At 44.2% G+C, this 21665-nt stretch overlaps 1 protein-coding gene across 1 annotated transcript in view; it reads right to left on the bottom strand.

Annotated features, from left to right (window-relative positions):
• ccdc141 (coiled-coil domain containing 141) overlaps positions 1-15412 on the bottom strand; it is a 45721-nt gene extending 30309 nt beyond the window's left edge. The window contains exons 1-11 of the mRNA XM_085766176.1: positions 15369-15412; positions 14655-14708; positions 14160-14490; positions 10711-10833; positions 9701-9934; positions 5137-5230; positions 4850-4989; positions 3954-4102; positions 3754-3775; positions 3310-3337; positions 25-3123 (exon numbers count right to left, since the gene is read on the bottom strand). Coding sequence (XP_085622302.1) covers positions 25-3123; positions 3310-3337; positions 3754-3775; positions 3954-4102; positions 4850-4989; positions 5137-5230; positions 9701-9934; positions 10711-10833; positions 14160-14327 — 4057 coding nt within the window. The 5' untranslated portion in view covers positions 14328-14490; positions 14655-14708; positions 15369-15412. The remainder of the gene's footprint in view (positions 1-24; positions 3124-3309; positions 3338-3753; positions 3776-3953; positions 4103-4849; positions 4990-5136; positions 5231-9700; positions 9935-10710; positions 10834-14159; positions 14491-14654; positions 14709-15368) is intronic.
• Positions 15413-21665: the final 6253 nt, after the last annotated feature.

Here is a 21665-nt window from a genome sequence, read left to right as displayed (position 1 = left end):
TCTGAGTGTCTGATCTGGATTCAGGTTCTACATCTGATCTGGATCCTGGCTGGAGGTTTCTGGTTTTTGATTTGGATTCAGGTTTCTCATCAGATGTGGATCCAGGCTGATGGTCTCTGGTCTCCTCTGGTCTGGAATCAGTCTTCAGGTCCGATGTGGATCCAGCCTTTGGGATTAATCTGAATCCAAGCTGGTTTTTGATTTCCTGTAGTCTAGATCCAGGTTTGGGTACTAATCTGAATTCAGGTTTTGAGTCTGATATAGATCCAGTCTGAGTGTCTGGTCTGGATTCAGGTTGCAGCTCTGATCTGGTCTGCAGGTCTTTGGTGTCCTCTGGTTCAGAATCTGATTTCAGGTCTGATGTGGATCTGGCTTTCAGGTTGAATCTGAATCCAGACTGCAGATTTGTGATTTCTTCTGGTCTTGATCCAGTCTTTGGCTCTGATCTGGATCCAGTTTGAAAATCTGATCTGGATTCAGGCTTCAGGTCTTTGTTCTCCTCTGATACAGTCCCAGATTTTAGGTCCGATCTAGATTCAGGTTTTACATCTGATCTGGATCCTGGCTGAAGGTTTTTGGTCTCTGATTTGGATTCAGGTTTCTCATCAGATGTGGATCCAGACTGCAGGTGGTTTCTGGTGTCCTCTGGTCTGGAATCAGTCTTCAGGACTGATGTGGATCCAGCCTTTGGGATTAATCTGAATCCAAGATGGTTTTTGATTTCCTGTAGTCTAGATCCAGGTTTGGGTCCTAATCTGAATTCAGGTTTTGAGTCTGACATAGATCCAGTCTGAGTGTCTGATCTGGATTCAGGTTGCAGCTCTGATCTGGTCTGCAGGTCTTTGGTGTCCTCTGGTTCAGAATCTGATTTCAGGTCTGATGTGGATCTGGCTTTCAGGTTGAATCTGAATCCAGACTGCACATTTGTGATTTCTTCTGGTCTTGATCCAGTCTTTGGCTCTGATCTGGATTCAGGCTTTGGATCTGACATGGATCCAGTTTGAGCATCTGATCTGTATTCAGGTTCCAGGTCTTTGTTCTCCTCTGATCCACATCCAGGCTCCAGGTCTGATCTAGATTCAGGTTTTAAGTCTGACCTGGATCCTGGCTGGAGGTTCTTAGTCTCTGATTTGGATTCAGGTTTCTCATCAGATGTGGATCCAGACTGATGGTCTTTTGTTTCCTCTGATCTGGACTCTGACTTCAGGTCCGATGTGGATCCAGCCTTTAGGTTTGATCTGAATCCAAGCTGGTTTTTGTTTTCCTGTAGTCTAGATCCAGGTTTGGGTTCTAATCTGAATTCAGGCTTTGGATCTGATGTGGATCTAGTTTGAGCATCTGATCTGGATTCAGGTTCCAGGACTTTGTTCTCCTCTGATCCACATCCAGGCTCCAGGTCTGATCTAGATTCAGGTTTTACATCTGTTTTGGATCCTGGCTGGAGGTTTTTGGTCTCCTCTGATCTGGAATCTGACTTCAGGTCTGATCTGGATCCAGATTTCAACTTTACCCTGAATCCAGACTGCAGGTTTTTGATTTCTTCTGGACTTGATCCGGCTCTGAATTCAGGCTTTGGATCTGACATTAATCTAGTTTGAGCATCTGGTCTGGATCCAGGCTGCAAGACTGACGTGGATCCAGCCTTTGGGATTAATCTGAATCCAAACTGCTTTTTGATTTCCTGTAGTCTAGATCCAGGTTTGGGTTCTAATCTGAATTCAGGTTTTGAGTCTGACATAGATCCAGTCTGAGTGTCTGGTCTGGATTCAGGTTCTACATTTGATCTGGATCCAGGCTGCAGGTCTCTGGTCTCCTGTGATCTGGAATCTGATTTCAGGTCTGATGTGGATCCAGAGTTCAATTTTACCCTGAATCCAGACTGCAGGTTTTTGATTTCTTCTGGTCTTGATCCAGTCTTTGGCTCTAATCTGGATTCAGGCTTTTGATCTGATGTGGATCCAGTTTGAGCATCTGATCTGGATTCAGGCTGCAGGTCTTTGTTCTCCTCTGATCCACATCCAGACTTCAGATCTGATCTAGATTCAGGTTTAATGTCTGATCTGGATCCTGGCTGGAGGTTTCTGGTCTCCTCTGGTCTGGAATCAGTCTTCAGGACTGACGTGGATCTAGCCTTTGGGATTAATCTGAATCCAAGATGGTTTTTGATTTCCTGTAGTCTAGATCCAGGTTTGGGTACTAATCTGAATTCAGGCTTTGGATCTGATTTGGATCCAGTTTGAGCATCTGATCTGGATTCAGGTTCTACATCTGATCTGGTCTGCAGGTCTTTGGTGTCCTCTGGTTCAGAATCTGATTTCAGGTCTGATGTGGATCTGTCTTTCAGGTTTAATCTGAATCCAGACTGCACATTTGTGATTTCTTCTGGTCTTGATCCAGTCTTTGGCTCTAATCTGGATTCAGGCTTTGGATCTGACATAGATCCAGTCTGAGTGTCTGGTCTGGATCCTGGCTGGAGGTTTCTGGTCTCTGATCTGGATTCAGGTTTCTCATCAGATGCAGATCCAGGCTGCAGGTCTCTGGTGTCCTCTGGTTCAGAATCTGAATCTAAATCTGAATCTGAAATCTTCAGGTCTGATGTGGATCTGGCTTTCAGGTTTAATCTGAATCCGGACTGCAGATTTGTGATTTCTTCTGGTCTTGATCCAGTCTTTGGGTATCCAGGTTTGGGTACTAATCTGAATTCAGGTTTTGAGTCTGACACAGATCCAGTCTGAGTGTCTGATCTGGATTCAGGTTGCAGCTCTGATGTGGTCTGCAGGTCTTTAGTGTCCTCTGGTTCAGAATCTGATTTCAGGTCTGATGTGGATCTGGCTCTCAGGTTTAATCTGAATCCAGACTGCAGATTTGTGATTTCTTCTGGTCTTGATCCAGTCTTTGGCTCTAATCTGAATCCAGACTGTGGATTTGATCTGGATCCAGTTTGACGGTCTAACCCAGAGTCCGCCTGCAGGTCTTTGTTAGTTTCCAGTCTGAGACCAGGATTCATATCTGGTCTGGCTTCAGAGTTTGTGGTTTTGGATCTAGATCCAGACTCTACATCTAATTTGGATCCTAACTTCAGATCACACTTGGATTCAGGATCTGGATGTGATGGGGTCTGATCTGATCCCGGGTCTGTGGTCTCCTGTGAGCTGCAGTTGGTTTTGTTTGTAGTGAACTCTGGCTGCAGGTCCAGGGTCCGGGTTTCATAACCCCTGAGAGTCCTGTAGTCCTGCAGTGAAGAGAGAGCGAAGGTGGTTCTGAGTTCTGGATGGACCTGTGTGCATAGTTATTAAAGGGATAGTTCACCCAAAATTGAAATTTCACTCATTATCTCCTCCCCCTCATGTGGACTAAGGGCTGGGAGAAGTTTCAGAGTCCTCCGTGGCTTCTCTGAGTTACAGGGGTTCTCGGCGTAGCAGTGCATGTCCATATGACGGTTGCAAATGGATACCAACTGTCTTCGTAACAAAAAGACACACCAAAAAACATCCAAATACCTCCATGCTGCTCGTATGTAATGTCCGTCTTGTATTGAAGCCCCAACATGAGAAAGTGTTCCGCCGGTCGCACTGACACAGGAAGAGAAGTGAACTGAGACACTGGGAGCTTCCGCTACAAACAAGCTTAAAATATAGACTTATTTAATTTTTTTCGGAACAATTTCGCATTTCAGGGCTTCAATACAAGAGGGACATTACATACGAGCAGCATGGAGGTACTTGGATGTTTTTTGGTGTGTCTTTTTGTTACGAAGACAGTTGGTATCCATTTGCAACCATTATATGGACATGCACTGCTACGCCGAGACCCCCTGTAACTCAGAGAAGCCACGGAGGACTCTGAAACTTCTCCCAGCCCTTTGTCCACATGAGGGGGAGTAGATAATGAGTGAAATTTCAATTTTTCAATTTTCCCTTTAATGACTCAATGAGTGGGATCGGTGTCTGACCTCAGAGCCAGCTGGTCTGGACACAGGTTCCTCCTCCTCTGCCTGTTGGAGCCGCAGCCTGACAGCCAGGTCCACCCTCCTCCTCCGGTCCTGCAGCTCCTCCACCAGCTCCTCCAGCCGGAGCGCCGCGCCCCTGCTGCACCGGGAACGCTGGGAAGAAGAGACACGCCACCAGTTAAACCTCCAGAGACACCGAGACCGTTCTGCAGCCGCTGCTCAGAAACTGTTGCGGTTTCACATCTAAAACTTTGACTTTGGTCTAAATTTAGATCGCACTAAATTTGGTCCAGTTTGGGTCAGCGTGAAAGCACATCGCACTCTAATGCACCAAAACTAGTGCGGCCTGAGGAGGTCGTCTCGTCTCGTCTCGTCTTGTCTCGTCTCGGTTCGGCTCCAGCCAAACTCTGGTGCACTAGTTGATGTGTATAAGCAACCGCACTCGGGTGCGACCCAACTGCCAGGCCAAAAGGGCTCCCGTAGTCGTTGACTCTAGGTTAACGCAGCAGCAGAGGACCGCCCGTGTTTAACGTTTAACCGGGAACTAACGGGACGGAGCTCGGTGAACGCAACCGGAAACCAGCCAGAAGTACCAAACTAGAAAAGTAGATCGGAACTATTGTTTGCCAAGAGTTATACATACAAACAATATAGAAATAAATGACAGAGCTACTAACAACCGGCCCTACTTGAGTCTCCATCATGAAAGTTTTATCAATCAGCGCTTCCAGATTTCAACCGGTTGTCATGGAGACATGACGCTCTCCAAGTTTGGTCCAGAGTGACAAAAAGCAGGTGTGAAAGCAACCGCACTAACTGAAAAATTAAACAATGTATCATTTTAACATTTGGTGCTGCACTAGGGTGCCACTAGACATGTGTGAATACACCATTAGTCACCATCTCCTCTCCGTCCTCCCCCTCCTGGTCCTGCAGTACCGCCCCTCTCCTCTGGAGGGCCTCGGTCCTCTGCAGCTCCCTCAGCTTCTGCACCACGACGTTGCTGCTGGTCAGAACCTGCAGGGACTTTCCCAGAAGATCTGGAATTACAACAGAGAGACAGTTGTGACTTTTCCATCCTGCAGTGGAACCGCCACCTCCACTTTACACCAGTTTTAAATGTAAGATGATTAAACAGCTCAGTTTAAACCAGCTCGATTGATGGAACTGGTTCAGAACTCTGTTACCTCTCCTCAGGGACTCGTATCTGAGCTGCACTTCAGTCAGTCTGTCGCCTGGTTCCATCTGCAGAGCCTCAACCCTGTCGATACTGACAGCAAACTGCAGACAGACAGACAGACAGACAGACAGACAGACAGACAGACAGACAGACAGACAGACAGACAGACAGACAGACAGACAGACAGACAGACAGAAAGGATCAATGTCGAGGATCCTGTTTAAAGGGACAACGAGGAGTTTCTCCATCGGCAGAACGAAAAATTCCGCGACAATAAAAAAGTCTCATATTAATGTGGATGAATCTACGTTACCACTTGTTAATGGGCCCATTTTCGATAAATATATCGTTTTGTCTCTATGGTTATTTTGTTATTATTAGTGGTGGTGGAAATGCTGGGCGAGCCGACCAGCATTTCCTTACTTTCGGTTTCGTGGCGAGTCATGAGAATAACGCCGCCGAATCGCCGTTTATGGTCGGAACTACGACGGTATGTGATCGTCTTCCAACCTCTGACTTTAAAGGTTGACTATGTAGAATTACAAAAACAACAACAGAAAAAGAATTCCAGCAGTCGATTGCCAGACCGTTGCTAGGTAAAACGGGCCGTTGCTAGGGACTCCGCTCTGAACAGAGGACAGCAGAGGAGGAGGACTATGCAGGATATTTACCTTATGTTTCATTTACCGTCATTAACAGCATAATAAATGACTTGTAGCTTGTTACAGGGAGAGTGGAGGCTCTCTGCCTTCCACACCACTGCTGCTCAGAGCCTCCGCTGTCACTGCTCTCCTCAAGTTGGAAAAAAAAAAAAAAAAAAAAAAAAGGAGCTCCGTGGCACCGAAAGTCCGCGACGATATACGTGTTTATGACAGATAAGACTACACAAATACACCCATCCTAACATGTATATGATAATCCATTGATCCACTGATTGATTATTAAAAAGGCTTGGTTGGAAACAAACGCATACGACCGGGAGGAGGCAGGAAAACAGCGGAGAACTGAGCCACATGTCGGCTACAGGCAGGTACGAATGTAAACACAACGTTGACAGAAAGTCAGTTGTCGAGCCCGTCAAAAAAATTAAAAATAATAATTCAGACTAAAAAATGTTTTTTAATGGAAAAGCAATACTTTCATCCTGTACCCCTCTAAAGGCCCCCTGGATGTATTATTTTTGAAAAAATATAGCTTTTAATAAATATTCTACATATTCAACCTTTAATTCTTGATGAATGAAAACATGAGTCTGTCTTGTGCCGGTCAAAGAATTTTATGGTGCGGAGGCTCATAAATGTAGTGTGAAGACACTTTGCTTTTCCAAAACTCCTCGTTGTCCCTGTAAAGCACGTTCTGGAAACATAATCCTCACATCCCACCACAGGTCAGTCTCCGTCTATACTATAAGTATGCCGACGACACCGCCAACAATAATGTAACCCACCACAGAGAGCAGGTGGCCCAGGCCTGAACAATAACCTCCAACTCAACAACTCCAAAACCAAAGAACTCATCACAGACTTCAGACGTAACCCACCCCCCATAAGACCCCTCTTCATCTCTGGATGACCCATCACAATCACGGACTGTTACAAGTTCCTGGGCACTCACATCAGTCATATAATAAAACCATATGAATGAATGAATGAAAATGTGTTTATTTCGGTCAGGTCATTCAAAGTTAAAAGTCCAAAAGAAAACATCAGTTCAACTAGAAAAGAGCCAAACAGAAAAAGCATCAGGCTGAAGCTATCGCTTATTTTCGCCTACTTACCCTTCTTACATGATCAGTTTATGTTTCTTTGCCAACACAGAACTAAGTGCTGTAATATTATGCTGTACTACCAACCAGAGATGTTCACAAGTCTTTTTTTGCAAGTCCAAGTCAAGTCTCAAGTCTTTGGTCACGAGTCCGAGTCAAGTCTCAAGTCTTTGAGGGGTGAGACTTCATCAAGTCTCAAGTCTTTGGTCACGAGTCCAAGTCAAGTCTCAAGTCTCTAAAAAATAAAAGCCTCCTGTCTCTTCTGGTTGTAATGACCCTTCTATCATCTGCTGCTATCCGGTCTACTAAGGAGGATACTGCACAGCTATGTCTAAGAGATTCAAAGCATTTACTGTAGGTTATTATCACTCCTTTATCTATACAGTATTGATTAGTTGTTTATTATATGATCACTTTAAACAGGATATTGCAATGCAATATGAAGAAAACACACAATGAAAGCTTTCCTTTAAAGCAGTGGTTCTCAAACTTTTTTCATCATTCCCCACTTTTAACAAGTGGGGATTTTCAAGCCCCACCCCGTCGCCCCAAAAATTACTTCAAATTTATTGAATTTACTAGCACCAAGTATATCAGTCATATTTCATGAGTCAAAATCAAAAACATGAAATAACACAAAGTTCAAAAAGAGAAAATAAAAGTGCAGATCAAAAACGAAAAGTAAAAGTAGGCTACAGTAGTCAAATAATGAAACAGTGTTTCATTTGCAATCTGTGCAAAAAACAAAAACATGAACAAGTGAACTTTCCCTGCATTAGTGGCTGCAATTTGCCTGTTTTGCACTGCACATCCTCAGGGTTGCAGGCTTGAAACTGCCTCAAGTCATGCTCAATGTTGAGCTGAGAAGTGTGTGTGTGTGCGTGCGTGCGTGCGTGTGTTCATCTCTCTCTCGTCTGACATAAGCTATAAAACGCACACAAATATGATCGCATTTGTCAATCGCTGTGTTTTATTTTGAAAAGTGCTTTATTTTGACAATTGATCGGATTCTCTCGTTGTTTCATGTGTGACTTCCTGCCAAGATTGACGCGTTAGCTCGCGACTCGCGCACAGAATTGACCAGATGCCGAACCGATTGCTGCAGGGCGCGAGTCGCTTCTGGTCTGAACTACACAACCGGTACGAGCACCGAAGGGAAGCGGTCTCTGTTCCGCGCTATTCGTGGTGCTTCGGCGTCCGGTGTGAACCCAGCAGCCTGCTACCAGAGCCAGTCTCTATTAGAAATTCTCTGCTGCTGCTGCTGCCTTGTTGTATCGCTGCAAATGTTGGCCCGCTGGAATTAACATCCCGACGTCAATCATTGTTTTTGCACTTTAGTTCCAGGTTACATTTTTTCTCCCGGTCTCCTAATGCTTTTTAATAATTTTAGCTATTCAACCTACTTTGTTTGTGTGTGGCTGTTTTGTTTAGAGTGAATTATCTTTGCTGTCAATAGCATTTATAGTAAGATAGGCATGAAATTGAAAATTCCCTCCCGTTTGTCGCGCCCCACCTGTCATGTCTCCGTTCCCCACCGCGCCCCACACTTTGAGAAGCACTGCTTTAAAGGAAACTGTATTCTGAGTCAAGAAAGAATCAAGGCTGCTCTGCCCCTCTGCACTGGCCTTTTCTCTTTTTTTTTTGCTTTGTTGAATTCAGAAAACCCAGATGAACAACATGGAAAATGATTTAGGCTGTTAATTATAGGTCATAAGATCTGGATGGTATAGCTCACATCTTTATGTGCAGCAAAACCTTTCTGGAACCGCATGTTTCTGAGAGAAGAACTGGTTGTTATTATTTTTTCAATTAGCTCCGTCAAATCGTGGGGGCGTGTCGACACGTCCAGACTTCCATACATAGCCTACAGGCCTTCAGTCATATTTCGCAGCAAAAACATTAATAAACAGGAGGATTTAGCCTACAGTAGCCTGATATGTGCCAGTTATGCAGCAGCTAGTCCCCATGAAGGAAGGTCTGACAACAAACGGACGTTGTACCTCACATGTAGGCTACGGACGGTGCCGCTATTTAAAAAAAAAGAAAGAAAGAAAAAAGCCAGTTCACAGTCACCTGTCACTCACCAGCAGCTGACTGCGCTGTCAGAGGAGCTCTGCTGCTCCTCTCTCTTTAGACACTGGTGTTGGGCTGCACTCTGTAGGAGTTCAATATGAAGATCTAACCTCCATCTGAGTAACGTTACCGCCATGTGGCGCTGCTCTGCTAGTGGTGTGTTAACGGCAAAAAAGAAAAAAAAAAGCGCTGTCAGGAGGGAGGCACGAGCCAAAAAAATAATGATTGTTCACGAGTCTCAAAACACGAGTCCGAGTCGAGTCTGAAGTCTTTTGGGCACGAGTCCAAGTCAAGTCTGAAGTCTCTGTGTGTGCGACTTAAGTGCGACTCGAGTTCGAGTCGCAAACTCGAGTCCCCATCTCTGCTACCAACTTTGTTGTGCAATCCTTAATAAATTAATCTGAATCTGAATCTGAATAATCATTAACCAACGGACTGAAACGTCACATTAATGACAGATCAATGTGAGTCCAAACTGACCCAGACCATCAACAAAAACAGTCTGTCACAGGTTTGATTGACAGTCGTGAGGATGGAAATAGAAGCAGGAAGTTCTTTGTTGGACATTTTTAGACGGCGGCAGCAGCAGGTGACTGAGCTCACGCAGCAGATGTTGCCAATAAAAGCGTCTCAACACGACACCCGTCCAGTAAATACACCGCACTGCCCGAGGAGTGTCGGTCTGAAACAAACATCCTTCATGGACATCGCAATGACAATGGCGGCGTCTTACCTCCTGAGCCCGGCGGTAGAAGTCTGAGGCCAGCATCAGGACTTCCTGTCGTCTGTCGAGCAGCTGAAGGAGCAGCGACCATCCCTCTCTCAGAGACGCCCCCATGGCCTTGTACACTTCCTCCTCATCCTTCTGTTTCTTCCTCCTCTGCTCCATCATCCCTTCATCCCTCCTCCTCCTCTGCTCTGTCTGTCGGCCATTTTCCACCCTTGACAGCACCTCGCCCTCATGACGCTGGGATGACAAAAAAAGATCAATCGTTTCAAAATTGGTTGAGTACCTATGTTCCCCGATCCCAATACATACTGGGGAACATAGGACCCTTTTTCTGAAAAAGGGTCCTATATTCCCGGCTGTTGCTGGTCGATGGACTCTCTCTATCTATCTGGCCTGTCTAGCCTCTACCTGGTCTTTTTACTAAACTTAACCAACTCCTTTCTTCATTGCCTAAACCCAACCAATGGGACAATTACACTTGTCACTCAAAGTCACAACTCAACTTCTCACTCAAAAATAGGCAAAAATATGCCAAGTCACTCACAACTCCACTTCCAGGTATGGCTACATAAATTGCATGTTCCCTGGGTCCTTTTGGGGGTTAAGCGGGAAACATAGAATCCTTTTTCTAAAAAAGGGGTTCTATGTTCCCCGGTCTGGACACAGCGGGGAAACATGTATGGGACCCTTTTTTAGAAAAAGGGTCCCATACAAGGTGGGGAACATAGGATCCGGGAATCAAGGGATGATCCTGTATCGGGATACAGAGATTAGCAGTGATTGGGTCCACTGTGCTTTATCTTGGTTTGTTTTTCAACAGTGTGTTGTGAAATAATGTTATTACATTTTTTGTACTTTTACATATTTAACTATTATATTTGATGGTTCACATCTTTTTGTTCCAACCAAGCAACAGCACACCAGACCCTGACCCAACGGATCTCAGCCTTCAGACAACTGATTGGTCAGTTGGTTTGCTCTTGATCGTCCATCCCTGGTTTACATGTTTGTACCTTGAGTTTCTGAATCAGCTGCTGCTGCTCCTGGATCAGCCTATGGTTTTCCTCCTGGTTGGAGCCGATCTCACAGAGGCCTGGTTGGACGTGGACCAGCTGGAGGTGGACCAGGAACCCGCTCTGAAGAAACAGACACATCATGTAACAACAGGCATCAAACTCCTGGTTGGTTGCTGTTGGGACAAGAAGTCAGTGACTGATCAGACAACATTGATCAGTCTAATTATGGTTCATATTTGATTTTATACCTGTCACAGGTGTGTTAACTTTTAGTTTAGAGTCTCTGTCAAAGGTTTATTGGACAGATGTTAATCACACAGATCACTGACTATAATCGATGTTTCAGTTTCAGTTTAATTTATTGACAAGGGACAATGTACCTACATTAATAAAACATTGTAAAAAACAAATGTAATTGCACTCGAGTTAGCTAAAATAGCTAATTTTCATTGCCAGTCCCTCTGCCTGATGTTAAAAGGCAACCTTAAAAAAAGCAACAATGAGGTAAAATACCAAAGACATATTAATAAATATATATTTGTAAGACAATACACACATTTGCGATAGCACCAAAACGATGTGATCGTTGTGTTGATGGTGTGGTAATGTGAAATATTGTCTCACTTGTTTTTGTTCACCACAGAGTGACACAGTGACGGCTGGAGGTCAACATGAGCTGCATGTGTGTGTGTGTGTGTGTGTGTGTGTGTGTTGCAGCATTCCTCAGGATGATACAGTATCTCTGGTATGTCGGCTAAAAAGGACACAACATGACGCGTGTCAGAACGCACACACACAGACTCACACTTTACAACACTACAGCTCCCAAAACTATTATACACATACACACATATGAACATATATTTAAATACACATTCACCTTCAAAACAGTGACCGGCATCAGCTGTGTCACACGCACACACACACACACACACCCACACACACACACCAGCATCAGTAAATAGTCTGTGCTATAAGAGGAAACGGCACATGGACAGAACAGTGCCTGAACAAGCTCAGAGCTAAAACCAGCTCAGTCACAGCTAACAAGCTACAAGCTCAATAAATACCAACGAAACTAATGGAAGAACTGTCAGCCAACACTGAAACAGAGGCTAAAGCCAAAGCTAACAGTCTGACAGAGAAAGAGTTCAGGATAACAATGAAACTAATGTCTCATTTACATCGAGGAGAGACCTCCAAAGTCTGGCTAACTAAATTACTAACAAAAACAAATCACTCAATTAGCTAAGAACTGAGCTATATACTTCACCTCTACGTCAATGATTTGGATTGGAAAGCAGAGCTGAGCCTGTCAAAAAAACCAGTGGACAGAATGACTGATTGATAGATAAATATAAATATGGAATCTGCTCAAGATTTATTTTTAAAATTAGACTCTGGTGATTTGATACCAAGCAGTTGGCTTGTTCAAAAAAGGTCTGAATTGGACGTATTAGTGCGTAACGGCCTGTAGGTAACATTGTTGAACGCCGAGGTTCAACGCATCCATAGATACTGACTAGATGCCGCTTTCTGCTTCTCAAGGTATACATCAATAGTGCCGCCATCTTGGGTAGACATACTGTACGTCTAACAAGCAGTCAGACCCTTGTAGAACAAATTTCAGTGTATGCATGTGAGTGTGTGTCAGAGTATGTAAGTGTATGTTTTTTTTTTTTAATTATATAAAAAAAATCTATGTTTTATCATAAATATATGTCTGACATTTTTAATAAACCAAACGGCTTGAAAATCGGTTGAATATTCAGTGAGTTCTGGCGATTTTAAAGCAGAAGTAAGCGGAATGTTTGTGTTAATATAAGTCTCAAATAGTTCTATCTTCCGACAGCAATCACTTACATAGAGTGTTTGGTCTGAAACACGGGTCTGTCAGTCACTCTGCTCTGCTGTAAGCCGAGGAGAAAACTTTCCTTGTATCCTACAACCTTTATCCAATGAGGAGAGAGAACGGCATAAAGGGGCGGTCCTCTCTGTGTGTACAGCCAAGGGATGCGCGTGAATGTGGTGACGTAGGGACGAGGGCGGGGACTGCTAACTCCATCGGCTGACAGGAAGTTAGCCAAAACCACCGGATCGCTTACTTCTGCTTTAATGATAGACCTAATGAAGTAGACACGGCTTCCTCCAACCCAAGATGGCGGCCGCGTTGATGTATCGTTCCAATGGACAGCAGCGTCATAGGCGGTGGAACACATCCTGAAAGCTCCTGAAGGTAAATTGAATCAACAGTCGCTAACTATTTAAGTTACACATTACTTTCATATCTTCACAGTTTAAATTACAGTTTAATATTCCAATTAGCAATAATAGTTTATTATTTTAGTCTTAGAGTTTAGCTGTTAGCTAGCTTTGGCTAACTAACGCTAGCTTTAGTTTGTTTACAACTTTAGCCCTAAAGTTGAACTCTCCAGGTCTACGTTTGTGTGGCGGTGTCGCCATGGAGACGAGAGCTGGGACACCAGGTCGGAGGCGCTGATCTTACAAGGTTGGTTTTCAGCCAAGAGACGCTCCATTCTCCCTGGAACTAGTTACAAGTCATTGGTTTAACCAGAACTAGGACTCTGGAGCTGGAGACAAGGGACACATGGAGCTGAGGTAAGGTAAATCCTGTAGGCTTCCTCTTGTTTAATACACATTACTTTCATATCTTCAAAGTTACAGTTTAACAGGACAATGTTGGCAATAATAGTTTATTAGTTTAGTCTTACCTGAGAGTTTTACTATTAGCTAGTTTCCAGCTTTAGCTAACTAATGTAAGGTTACAGTTTTGTTAGCTAGCTTTACCCATAGACTACATAAAAAGTTTTTACCACAGCCATAAGTCACAGTTCTTCTGTCAATTATTCCTGGGGTCCTCGCTGTAGAAACAATTATGGGTGCAACTTCTGGTTTGCACCGGAAGTTGGGGGCTAGGAATAAGGTTAATCCTCCAGTCAGTGCCCCTGACCAAAGGCACTGGCTCATAATCTGGAGTTGGTCCCCGGGCGCTGCACCGCGGCTGCCCACTGCTCCTCAGGGATGGGTTAAATGCAGAGAAAGAATTTCACTGTACTAGCTGTATATGTGACTAATAAAGTACCTTTACCTTTTTTTTTTACCTTTAACTAATCTTAAAGTTAGCTAACTAATAATGAGTAGCGGGTGTAAGTGTTAGCATGTCCCTTCATTAATATATGAGCTAATGTTAGCAAACACTGGTGCTCAGTCATGTGACAGAACAACAGTGAGACAGTGGAGGATCAGTCGTGGTAGAAAAACGTTTTCTGATTGACATTAAGTTTATTGTTGTTAATGGAGTTAATGTTAAAGAGCTGATATGCCCACAGTTATAACTGAACCAGACCGTTATGTTCTGGATCCAATGGGTTTCAGTTGGTTCTTGTGCTGTGTTAAAGATGGAGGACTCATTATTGACCACGTACCCTGAGGACAGAGACGACGAGCTGTGATTGGCCGGCTTGGATGGCGATAGTGCTTAGGGTGGTGAAAGACAGAGGCAGATTCATCTTCTCTCCTCCTCCTCCCATCATCCTTTCTGTCTCGACTTGTCCTCCACATGTCCCCGTCTCGTCAGCCTCTCCGGTCGTCATGAACAAAGACTAAGATCCTGTTTGTCAGCAATGAAGATAGCTGGTGTGTCTTCTTTATTCAGTCACTCATCCACCACTTTCCCGTCTTCTGTTGTTGTGGTGTGATGGGTGGACGGGGTCTGTTGATGTGCTGGAGTTTCGTCTTCTTCAAACACCAACTCTCCTGATGAACACACAGAGTCTCTGGACTTAATTAACACTGTGAACAACTGACACAGAGTCTAATCACAAAATTAAACTATCATCAGTCAAATCTACCCAGGCTAAATAATTACTCGGATCATTTTCATATTTCAGAACAAGTCATTGTGAACAGATGATACTGACTGTGGCCCAGTGCAGCAGGACGTCGGGATCCTCACCAATCTCTTCAAACTGGACCTGAAGGTGTGATTATTGATCAATAATTATGTTGATTCTCTGTGGTCTTTTCCTATTTGTAAGTATCCATAATTTAAAAACTTTCTAAGTTATTGACTTTGACCAGAAGATAAATGATCCATATTTCAAATACTGATTTTATTCAGATTAGTATCAGTTATATATTATATTAAAATTAAAACACAAGGAACATTTAAGATTCAAAAGAAAGATAAAAAGTTAAATTAGAATTGATAAAGAAGAAATAATTAGTCAACAAGTTTATAACAAGTTTTAACTTTTTATTTTTATTTTGCTTCAATTAACATAGGCTGTCACACAATAAAAATGTGTAATAAGTGGTTTGTTAATTTTATTAATGTTATTACCAGTTACAAGTTGTTTATTATTTAGGCTACATATTTAGTGTTATTACCTCTTTAACACATTAACAAACTGTTAACATATTATAAACACTTAGATGCTTACAGACTTAAATGATAAATGGGTTCAAAGGATACTGTACAAACTTCTTCACAGTTAAAACTGAACATTCATCACTTGTCAGTAAATAGTAGAGACAGAAAAAGAAAGACACTTAGATAAAGACAGAGACAAAGACATAGAGAGACATTGAGACAGAGACACAAACAAAGACATAGAGACATAGAGAGTCAGTACCTGAGCCTGGTCGCTCTCTGCTGCTCTGACTCGTTGACTCGTCCCTGAGGACTGAGAGGAAACGCAGCTGACTGAGGTAAAAATATCACACAGCAGAGTGAGCGAGAGACACCAGCTCTCTATACACACACTCTCTCTCTCTCTCTCTCTCTCTCTCTCTGACACACTGTGTAAATATATCAGCACGTGAACAAGAACCAAATGAAGACATGAAAACCAAACTGTTAATTACACACTAACGACCACAACCACTGAGGTAAACAGAGACGCCTCCTTCAGTCACACTTTGTAACTGTGCTATATAAAGTGCTGTATGAATAAATCCTATTATATCAAAACAATACTCTTACAAGTCAGGATACAGCGAGAGTATACAAATCATAACTTTTATGACCAGGTTGATGAGGGTAGCCTATACTTGTCAGGGTTTCGAGGAATGCAGGACCCAAATGCAGACTTGCAGAGGTGGAACGAAACAGGGGCTTGGCTTGGAGCGAAACAGGAACACAGGAAACACACCATGGATTCACGTGGACAAACGACAATAAACCGACAAGGACAAAGGGAGACACAGAGGTTAAATACATGAGGGAACGAAACACAGGTGGTGCAATCAGACAGGTGAGACACATTCGGTAATCAAGGGCAGGGAGCACACAGGAAGACAGGACAAAATAAAACAGGAACTAAACTAAACGGACAAGCCAAGGAACACAACAGGGTCATGACACAACCCCCCACCCCCGACCGCCCACTGACGACTCGAGATTGAGATTCAATTCAATTCAAAAAACTTTATTGTCTGTCACAAGGACAGAAAATTGTCATCAGTTTGGGCTCAGTTAAACATAAACATAAACATACAGACACCAACATAAAAACTCACATTAAAAGATCTCACATAAAAACCATAAAAATTCTAAAATTCTTGTGGCGCTCACATAAAAGCTGCAACAGCAGATAGATCTTGCCCTAAAAACAGGTACCTATTTCTTTTCGTTTAAAATATGCACTGCAGTAGGGATAAAAGAGTTCTTGTAGGTCTTTTTTTTGGCCAGGGGTATCTACTCTGAACCGGCTGCCTGATTGTAAAAGCTGAAAGGAGCCGTGGAGCCGGAGATGGGCTGGGTTCCCAGCTGGCCACTGGCAGCAGGAACCGGACAGATCTCTGGTTGGATGCTGGAAACAGGAGCCAGGCACTCTGCGGGCTCAACACTGGAAACAAGAGCCGGACGCTCAGCCGGCTGGACACAGGGAACAGGAGTGGCGTCAGTCGGGACCCAGGACACTGGAGGACGCTGCAGCTCTGGAGGTGGCGCCCGAGCACACTGCAGCTCTGAAGAGGGAGCTGGGGGAAGCTGCAGCTCTGAAGAGGGAGCTAGGGGAAGCTGCAGCTCTGAAGAGGACGCCGGGGGAAGCTGCAACTCTGAAGAGGGAGCCGGGTGAAGCTGCAGCTCTGGAGAGGGAGCTGGGGGAAGCTGCAGCTCTGAAGAGGACGCCGGGGGAAGCTGCAGCTCTGGAGAGGGAGCTGGGGGAAGCTGCAGCTCTGAGGACTGCACCGAGGGATGCTGCAGAGCAAGCGTCGGCCGGACCGCCGACTGCCTAACTGCAGGTAGGGGACATGAAGGCTGCTGCCCAGCCAGAGGGGGACATGAAGGCTGCTGCCCAACCGGAGGGGGACATGAAGGCTGCTGACCAGCCGGAGGGGGACATGAAGGCTGCGGCCCAGTCAGAGGGAGACATGAAGGCTGCTGCCCAACCAGAGGGAGACATGAAGGCTGCTGCCCAGCCAGAGGGGGACATGAAGGCTGCGGCCCAGCCAGAGGGGGACATGAAGGCTGCTGCCCAGCCAGAGGGGAACATGAAGGCTGCTGACCAGCCAGAGGGGGACATGAGGGCTGCGGCCCAGCCGGAGGGGGACATGAAGGCTGCTGCCCAGCCAGAGGGGGACATGAAGGCTGCTGCCCAGCCAGAGGGGAACATGAAGGTTCTCCAGCCGGAACAGGAGATGGGTGCGGCCCCACCGGCAGGGCCGTTGTGTGTAGGGGAGAAAGGTGATGATAATTCTAGGGGCCCTGCACCCAGTAGGGCCCAAAAAACCCCAGTGGTCTAATCTTTGTATGACTGAATTATTCTGCTTTCAGCATTCACCCGTATTTCCTTCAGGAAATGCATTCTCTAGTTCTGCATAAGACCCTGACTAATACTCATAGTAATGCTGCATTAGCATCAAAACAAAGTAGGCTAATTTTTTTTTTTTTGCGTTGCGTTGCGTTGCGTACGAACTGATGAAGCCCATTAGATAAGAGGCGAAACTTCTTCCCAGACAAATACAAGTCCAGTGGCCTACGATTCAATTCGCCCAGAGAAGAACGATGACCTTGATGAATGAGAATATCCATAGACAAAGTATAGGCTAAATAATAAATGATAATACATACGTAGTCTAAGAAAAAAAAAGTGGAAAAGTCAGGGGGGTAGGGGGCCCACTTCAGTCTTCTTTCAGGGGGCCCAGAATTCCTAGCAACGGCCCTGCCCACCAGAACAGGAGGTTTGCCTGCCAGCTTTCCTCTAGCCAGCCGGGAGGCCCCGACTGGCCTGGAGGCGGCTAGCCCCACTCTGTAGGCCTGTTGGACCGAGCGGGCCCCCACCCCCCCCCCAGTGCCAGCCAAGTGCCCCGGAAAGGGTTGTCCTCTTCTGGGGAGGTTGGTTGCTGGGGACGAGGCTTGGGCTGCTGGCGGCGGCGAGGGGAGACTCCTCTGCTGGGTCTTGGGGAGTTGGAGGCAGAGGACTCATTCCTGGCAGTCCATTCTGCCAGTAAAGCAAGATACTCAACAAAAGTCATCATTGGAGGGGATCTGTCCGCTGGGTCCTTTTTTGGTCGGTTCATTCTGTCAGGTTGGGGGAGAACAGGACCCAAACGCAGACCGAGGTTCGGTGACAAAAAGGGATTTATTAGTAACTTACAAGTACAGGGAAACACAGGAACACGAGGAACATGGAGCCAGGAGGACAAAGGACAATGAACCAACAAGGACAAAGGGAGACACTGAGGTTGAATACATGAGGGAATGAGACACAGGTGGTGCAATCAGACTGAGACACATTAGGTAATCAAGGGCAGGGAGCACACAGGAAGACAGGACAAGGACTTCAAAATAAAACAGGAACTAAACTAAACAGACAAGACAAGGAACACAACAGGGTCATGACAATACTCTGAAAGTACCAGATAGATAAGTACTGTTAAAGCACTAGAATAATTAGAGAACCTGATAGATTAGAGTACAATAGGAGGACCTTTAAAGTTACAGATCAATAAGAGTACGGTTACAATAACAGATCGAGTGTTCTGTTAAAGTGCCTGATCAATAACAAAGCAGTTTCAGTACCAGATTAATAAAAGTACTGTTACTTTACTGGATTAATAAGAGTCCAGTCACAGTACCAAATCAAGAGGAGTAACATTGAACTTGAGCATCAATAAGTACACAGTTACAGAACTGGCTCTATAATAGCATAGTACCAGCTGGATGTAGAAGTTTCAGATTAAGAATAGTACAATTACCATACCAGATATATAAGAGTACCTTTAAAGTTCTGGATAAATAGGAGAGCAGTTATTTAACAGATAAATAATAGTTATAATAGTAGTAATAATAGTGACTTGATGTGGTTAATATTACTTTTACTGTATATTACATAGTTCATGTTTTAATACGTTGATATTCAATTATTTTTTGACACCTTTGAATGTTCTTTGCTGCTGCAGGGGAGAGACTGTCAAACGCAATTTCGTTGTATATGTCTATGCAATGACAATGAAATAAACTTAAAAAGGAGTACAGTTAAAGTGCCTGATCAATAATAGAACAATTACAGTACCAGTTTGATAAAAGTGCTGTTACTTTACCGGATTAATAAGAGTCCGGATCAAGAGGAGTACCATTAAACCAACACAGTCTCACCCCTTTGCGTCAAACGGTTGACGCTTGGTCAAGGCCCCTTACGTCAATATACTGACGTGGAGGGGGTACCCTCGAGGTCGTTTCTCGACGAATAGGGCCACTCATAGACTTGAATGCAAATCCCTCATCGTCGGATTTTGACGAAGGGGGGCGGGACCGTTTCTCCCTCACTCCCAGTGCGTCAACAGCCTGACGAACGGTCACTGTCCCTCCTCGTCACATGCCTGACTCATTAGGTGCCCGTTTTTCGTCAGGTTTTGACGCGCTCGGCTTTCAGTTGATTCCAATGCAGTTCCCTTCGCGGCGATATGTGACGCTCAGAGCAAGTGATCCAGCCGACCCGGCTGCGGCACTGACGGACGCTGTGAGCAGAGAATAACTTTTTTTTTTTTTTTTTTTTTTTAACTTTTCCTTAAATCTTTATTGAACCTGATGCTGCTGTGTCTGACGTAACTTTCGGCAAGGACGTCCTTTCGGTTATTTATTTATTTATTTATTTATTTATTTAGTGATCATGGTGTTTGGTGCAGAATAATCAATCAATCAATAAATAAATAAATTACGTCCTTGTCGGAAGCTGCGTCAGACCAGGAGGGGGGGGGGGGGTTGTGGATTCTACAGGTGAAGACCACTTCCGCGTTCAAAAAGCTGCTCTGTTTAATCAATATTCTGAAGAAAGATCTGATTATTAGCCATAACGCTGTAACCATCCAAGGAAGACTGTGTAACAATATTATGTGCTTCTGCTGAGTACAAAAGCCCTTTGTAATATCAACTTTATTTTAATGTCATATCACGGAGAAGCACTACATTACCCATAATCCTCATATTTATCAGCGACGTGTCTGATTGGTTGAGCTTGCTGTTGCCAGCAAATGGAAAAAATAAAACAAATTGAGCTTATATTATTTTCTTAATAACTAAAAGGTCTTAACATCTTTTTTGTTTTCAACATTGAATAAAAAAAGGGTGCTATATTGTTAAAATTCAACAATAAAGTGCATAAAAGTTGGCTTGACTTCTTTCTTTTTTTCTTTTTTTCATAATTTTCACCAGCATCTTTCTGGTCCACATCACATCATATTTATTGTAATTTTTAATTCAATGAGTGACATTTTATTTTTTATCTGAAAAACATTATTATGAATTCAAGGGTCAGAGGTCACTGATTAGTGTTAAATTTAACCTTTTTGACCCTGTTTCCTTGAATAAATCACTAAGACTTTGATGCGGGAAGCTGAGATTTTGATTTGATTTTGTTCAGAGCACTAGGGACAAAGTTTCTGTAGAATTTCAGACCTGTCGGACGTCCAGAAGGGTCACAGCTGACTGTCCAGGCTCGTTTCTCGGCCTTCAAAGCCTAGATTTAGAAGCCTTTTGTCTAACAACGTCTACATCCTTTGGGTTATAAGGCTGAAAGTTTCATGTATTTGTCCGGGGGCCTAAGGCCATCCACCATGTGCAATTTCAAACCCGTGCGACCTTCACAAGTGTCAAAGGTCACTGATTTGTGACCTTTTTGACCCTGTTTCCTTGAATAAAAACACCAAGACTTTGATGCGGGAAGCTGAGATTTTGATAGGTTGTCCAGAATGTCTAGTAGATTGTGTGTGCAAAAGATTCAGAGCTCTGTGACATTCAGAAGGGTCACAAATAGCCAAAAAGCAATGCTCCTTTCTCTGACCTCATATTAAAGGAGAAATGCAATTCTTTAATAGCTTCCAGATGCTTTGGCCTATCAGGCTGAATTTTTAGCTAAAGGAGCTGGTGTACGATCAGGAAGTAGGGGAGCTGTGCATAAAGCCAATTGGTAAGTGTCAAAGGTCACAGGGGTCAAACATCAAAGTGAATCCAGCCATTCCTGCTTTTTCTCAACAAAACATACACGCTTTAAGTTATCATCATGAAATATTAATAGGTTGTATATCAGAGAGTCCTCTATCAGAATATTTTGGTCCCGTTGCTCTAGGGGCCCCAGGGGGCCCCGGGGGGCCACTTGGCTTTCCCATGCTCCCACAGAGTTGGGTCTCGGGGTGATGGATAAGGGCCTCACCATGAGTCCACAGGCCAAGTTTCAAGTGATTTGGTCGGTTTCTATGGAAACGGCGGCCTCAAGGATACAGAGGAATGCGACTGTTTGAAGCCCCGCCTCTCGAAAAGTAATTTCTGACTAAGAGGGTCTCTCAAGCTTTAAGTCTGACAGACTCTGAGTCAGAAAAGCCGAAATAGACAAAACACATTTCCAAAAGTCGTACAGTTCTGATTTCGTAATATATGGTTCGGGGGCCCAAGACGAACGCGTAGATGTGTGTTTGGTCCTGATCGAGCC

The sequence above is a fragment of the Trachurus japonicus genome, chromosome 21 (assembly GCF_045865225.1).
Source record: "Trachurus japonicus isolate A0001 chromosome 21, Traja_1.0".
Classification (NCBI taxonomy): domain Eukaryota; kingdom Metazoa; phylum Chordata; class Actinopteri; order Carangiformes; family Carangidae; genus Trachurus; species Trachurus japonicus.
This window is presented reverse-complemented; position numbering and strand designations above follow the sequence as displayed.